Genomic DNA, 5,437 nt, shown 5'->3' with positions numbered 1-5,437 from the left:
ATATATATATATATATATATATATATATATATATACATGTATATACGTTTGTATATAGGTATGGACAGATTTTTATGTGTATCTGTGTGCATATATGCGTGTGTGCATATGCCTGCCTGTGTGTGTTTGTGAATATGTATAACATTTGTAGTTATAGAATATAACAGGGAAACATCAAAGAAGATAGGAAAACAACTGTACCTTGTTTGATTCCGTTAGTGGGTGTATTGTAATACACACACAGACACACACACACACTACACACACAAACACACACACAACCTCCTTCTCCACACATATACCTCCCCTCTGCTCACACATACATAAACATGCTAATATATACTTGCTCACTTTCTCTCTCTCTCTCTCTCTCTTTGTATCTCTTTCCTCTCTTTCCCTTAACTGTTTTGTTCATCATCATCACACGCACACGCACACACATACTCACATACACACTATAGACACATATATATACATTGGTACGTTATTAAGAATAATGAAGACTTTTATATGCATGCATACATATATGTACATGTGTAACACATTCTCTGTGTATGTGAGTGTATGCATCTGTGCATATATGTGTGTGCATGTGTATGTATACAACAAGAGAGAGAGATGAATATAGAAGAAGTTGACACAGAGCCTTTCATTAATTCATTGATAGATTAATTGATCGATAGATTGACAGATATATGGATAGACAAACAGACAGACAGGAAGGTGTGCAAATGAAAGAAAAGGCAGTAAGGATAAATTTCATAGAAGTTATATTATTTCTGTATATTAACAGTTTGATTCAGAACTGCATATTTTAATGTTTATCAGTATTGTTCTTTTATTCATGTGAAAACATTAAGTTGTGCAGAACAGAATCAAACTGCTGATACAGCTAAAAGCAGAATGAAAAGTATCCATGACAGTACCACATGGAAAGCACCCATCCTGGCATCACATAAAATGCACCAGAGCTGGTGCTACATAGGACGCACCCATGCTGGTGCCGTGTAAAAGCATTGGTGATGTTGCTGCATAAAAAAGCACCCAGTACACTCTGTAAAGTGGTCGGTTTTAGGAAAGGCATCCACTTGTAGAAACCATGCCAAAAACAGACAACTAGATCCTGGTGCAGCCCTCTGGCTTATCAGCTCCTCTCAAACTGTTCAACCCATGCCAGCATTGAAAACAGAATATCAATGATGATGATGATGATAACACTGATGATGATGGTGATGATGAACTTTTCCGTCAAGTTTGGTATTTGAACATTCATTTTTTTTTATCAACTGGATAAACCTACTGATCAAATTATGTTTAAAAATATATGTTCCTTTAATGTAACTGTCAGATAGACTCAATGTGACATCATTCTGTGAAGTATGAACTTGTAAATGACGGCTGATCATGTGTCATATTGCCTGCCATACCCGTATAAAACCTTGAGAAGCTATCAGATAATATGAGTGGAACTCTGTAGACTAGAGCCTTTGAAAAGGCAGAATCCTTCCAGTGGGGAGTTAGTGGGATTTTTAGCAGCTACAGATTGGAGTGTAAGGTGGGAAATGCATGAGTGCATGTTTGCATCTGCTGTGTATAATGTTGGAAATGATATATCTAAGCATAAGAAGCTAACCTTGATATTATGGTGATTAAAGAGTTTATGATATCCACAGCTTCTTGGGAAATAGTTTTTAATTAGCACCTGCAAGCTTTTAGCGATGTTAATGGAAACCTTTAGGTTGAATAGAGGATTAAACCAGATTACTTTTCCCTTTTGAAATCATTCCATGTTAAGGAAAAAGAAGAGAAAGAATAGTGTAAACAAAAGGAGAAGGAGGATGATAAGAAGAAGAAGAAGAAGAAGAGAGGGGAGGAGGATGAGAAAAAGAAGAAAAGCATGAGGAGAAGAAGGATAACAAGAACATCAAAGGTGAAATATATTACTTACGCTTTGTAGCACCAGTGTATGAGAGATGTTATTGATAAAATAACAGTTAGAATCATCAGAATACAAGATATCCACAGCTCCCAATATTTTTCTAACGTAAGGTACCATATTCTCTTCTTTGTGCTGTTGGTGTTCGGTTCTGTTGTAAAGTTAAAATCGCGATCTTCAGTCCTTATTTTGTAAACATATATATCCAATTCTTCGAAGAACAATCCATTCACCACTACTGTGAAATTATGGCCTGGTGGTTCCTGTTGTCCTTTTTCATCCAAAATATCACTTTGAAGTGAGCAATTATTTAAGAAATAGATTTTAGTCCTGAAATTATATACAAAAAAGACAGAATTTAATTTTTGTTTTTTACCAAAGAAAACTGTGTGTTTGGTGTAAATGGACATTCTTGATATTAAGTTTGTTCATTCTATCAGGGTTGACCAGGTACCAAACTCCATTCTCTGACCTACCCATGCATTTTGTATCAAGTACTGCATTTTCTGTGTGGATTGATTTCAAGTAAGGACATTCCAGCTAAGACAACCCATATTTTTTATATCAAGTGCAAGATTTTTTCAATGCGAGGCATGTTTTTAAGTAAAAAAAAAGCATAATTTAAGGTTGACATGGCTACTGTTTCTAAATTGTTGAACACACCATGTTCAGTGTTCACTGAATTGTGTAACCTTATTTGTTCTTTGGATAGTTCGTTTGCTTTGTTTTGAGAACTGCACTTTTACTTAGCATCATATTTTTACAGGAAGGAAAGAAAGAATAACACTAAAAGCACAAAAGATTATATTCTTTTACTTGTTGTAGTTATTTGACTGTGGCCATGTTGGAGCACCGCCTTTGAAGGGTTTTTATCAAACAAGTTGACCCAAGAACTTAAAAATTTTTTTTAAAGACTACTACTCATTCTATCACTCTGTTTTGCCTAACCACTAAGTTACAGGGACATAAACACAGAAATACCCTTTGTCAAGCAGTGATGGAGAAAAAACACAGACACAAAGACACACATACAAATGTATACATTGTGTATATATATATATATAAATATAAATATAGTGGGATTCTTTCAGTTTCTGTCTACCAAATCCACTCTCAAGGCTTTGGTCAGCCTGACGCTATAGTAGAAGACACTTGTCCAAGGTGTGACACAGTGGGAGTGAACCTGGAAATATGTATGTGTGTGCATGCGTGTATGTATATGTGTGTGTGTGCGTGTGTGTATGTATACATGTAAAGAGCAGGGAGCTGGCAGAATTGTTAGCATGCTGGGTGAAATACTAAACAATATTTCATCTGCCGTTACGTTCTGAGTTCAAATTCCGCCAAGGTCGACTTTACCTTACATCTTTTTGGGGTCAATTAAATAAGTACCAGTTATGCACTCGACTTAATCCCTTTGTCTATCTTTGTTTGTCCCCCTCTATGTTTAGCCCCCATTGGGCAATTGGGCAATAAAGAAATATATATATGTAAAGCTTCTAACAATGCAGAAATGACAGTTGAGAAACCTTTATATTTTTTGGCTGCGAAGGCCTATCTTCTGAAGGGCACAGTCAAAGAAATGTGTGTCTACATAGGTTCTGTCATTTGGATAGCCAGATGGACAGTGACCCTGTTTTTGTCCAGTGCTTGTGCAAGTATCAGCTGCAATAGTCCCTTATCCCTGAACTTAGAAATTTCCCTGGAATAGAAAAAAATTCCCTTTCTTGATAAACAGGCTAGTGTTGGCAACTGGAAGAGCATCCAGCTGGAGAAGTACAACCTCAAATAGTTCCACTATCAAAGTCATGCTTGCTCAGAAAATCAGATATTACAAAAATGAATGAAAAATTAATTCACAAACCTTGATTTTTGAGTCTGGTTGATTCCTTCAGGATTGAACTGTTGACCTCGAAGGAACTGGCTCATTTTAATGTGGTATGATATGAGGTAATAGTCTACAGGAAATTTTTGTGCTTCACTCACTGTATAGTCAATGGAGATGTTAAACTGAACAACATCCTGCAAAAAATGAAAAAAAAGATGAAATAATAATAATAATAAACACATAATCAATAATAAAAATGGGTGGTGCCACTAAAAACACTCAGTCCATGCCATGCTGTAAAGTGGTGGCACTAGGAAGGACATCCAGCCATATAAACCATGGCAAACCAGTCGGGTGCCAGATGTAGCCCCTGGCTTGTTGGTCCCTGTCAAACCATCCAACCCATACAAGTATGGAAAACGGACGTTAGATGATGATGATGAGGAGGGGGAGGAGGGTATGTACGTCACTGGCGATGCCCCAGCATGGCCACAGCCACAGGGCTGAAACATAAAAAAATAAAAGAATATAATTTTGGTACAAGGCCAAAGGGGAAACGGTAAGTTGATTAGATCAACCCCAGTGCATAACTGGTACTTATTTTATCAACCCTGAAAGGATGAAAAGCAAAGTCGACCTCATCGGGACATGAACTCGTAACAACGGATGAAATGCGACACACACACACACACACATGTATATATATATATATATATATACACACACACATATATATATATATATTGAGCCACCTACACTTTTCTCTGCAAAATAGGGATAGTTTATTCTGTTCAGGCTATATTATTAGCATTATTCTGCGATTGAGAATTTAAAAATCACTTCTTTAACTTTCTAAAAGACATCTCAACGCTTCTAAAAGCAAACATCGTTTGTTTATTTACGTTTATCGTAATTTGAATTTAGATAGGGATAAATTTTCCGGGCAGGTACTGCTTGAATGTAGGTCCAGGCAAATGGCATTGACTTGTAAGGATCGTTTAGGATTACTTAGAGTAATCCCACTGTAATTCATCCAATGGATAAATCCTGTGTTCATTCCACAAGATTATCAGAATTTTACTGAGTGTATATCCAAAACAATTACAATGAAAATGAAAATTAATACATCTCGTACTTTTTTACTTCTACAGCTGTAAAACTGATAGTAGAAATAAAAGATATGCAAATGCATTAATCTCCATATTCCTTGTAATTGCTCTTATATATCATCATCATTATCATCATCATCATTATCTTCATCATCATCATCATCATCATCATTATCTTCATCATCATCATCATCATCAGCATCATTATCTTCATCATCATCATCATCATCATCATCATCGTTTAATGTCTGTTTTCCATGCCGGCATGGGTTGGACGGTTTGACTGAGGTCTGGAAAGCCAGTGGGCTGCACCAGGCTCCAATCTGATCGGGCAATGTTTCTACAGCTGGATGCCCTGCCTAACACCTACCACTCTGAGAGTGTAGTGGGTACTCTTTATGTGCCACTGGAACAGGAACCAGTTAGGTGGCACTGGCGTCGGCCACATTTGGATGGTGCTTTTTATGTGCCACCAACATATATATATATATATATATGTGTGTGTGTGTGTGTATATATATATATATATATATATATATATATATATATATACACACACACACA

General features: G+C 36.4%; 1 protein-coding gene across 1 annotated transcript in view; it reads right to left on the bottom strand.

The window, feature by feature from the left end:
• Window positions 1-5,437, bottom strand: part of LOC128249537 (uncharacterized) — a 20,434-nt gene that overhangs the window by 3,531 nt on the left and 11,466 nt on the right. Inside the window, exons 2-3 of the mRNA XM_052973418.1 lie at window positions 3,801-3,958; window positions 1,949-2,266 (exon numbers count right to left, since the gene is read on the bottom strand). Coding sequence (XP_052829378.1) covers window positions 1,949-2,266; window positions 3,801-3,958 — 476 coding nt within the window. The remainder of the gene's footprint in view (window positions 1-1,948; window positions 2,267-3,800; window positions 3,959-5,437) is intronic.

Source organism: Octopus bimaculoides, chromosome 15 (genome assembly GCF_001194135.2).
Source record: "Octopus bimaculoides isolate UCB-OBI-ISO-001 chromosome 15, ASM119413v2, whole genome shotgun sequence".
Classification (NCBI taxonomy): Eukaryota; Metazoa; Mollusca; class Cephalopoda; order Octopoda; family Octopodidae; genus Octopus; species Octopus bimaculoides.
The sequence above is the reverse complement of the archived record's forward strand: the minus strand, read 5'-3'. Positions and strand labels throughout refer to the sequence as shown.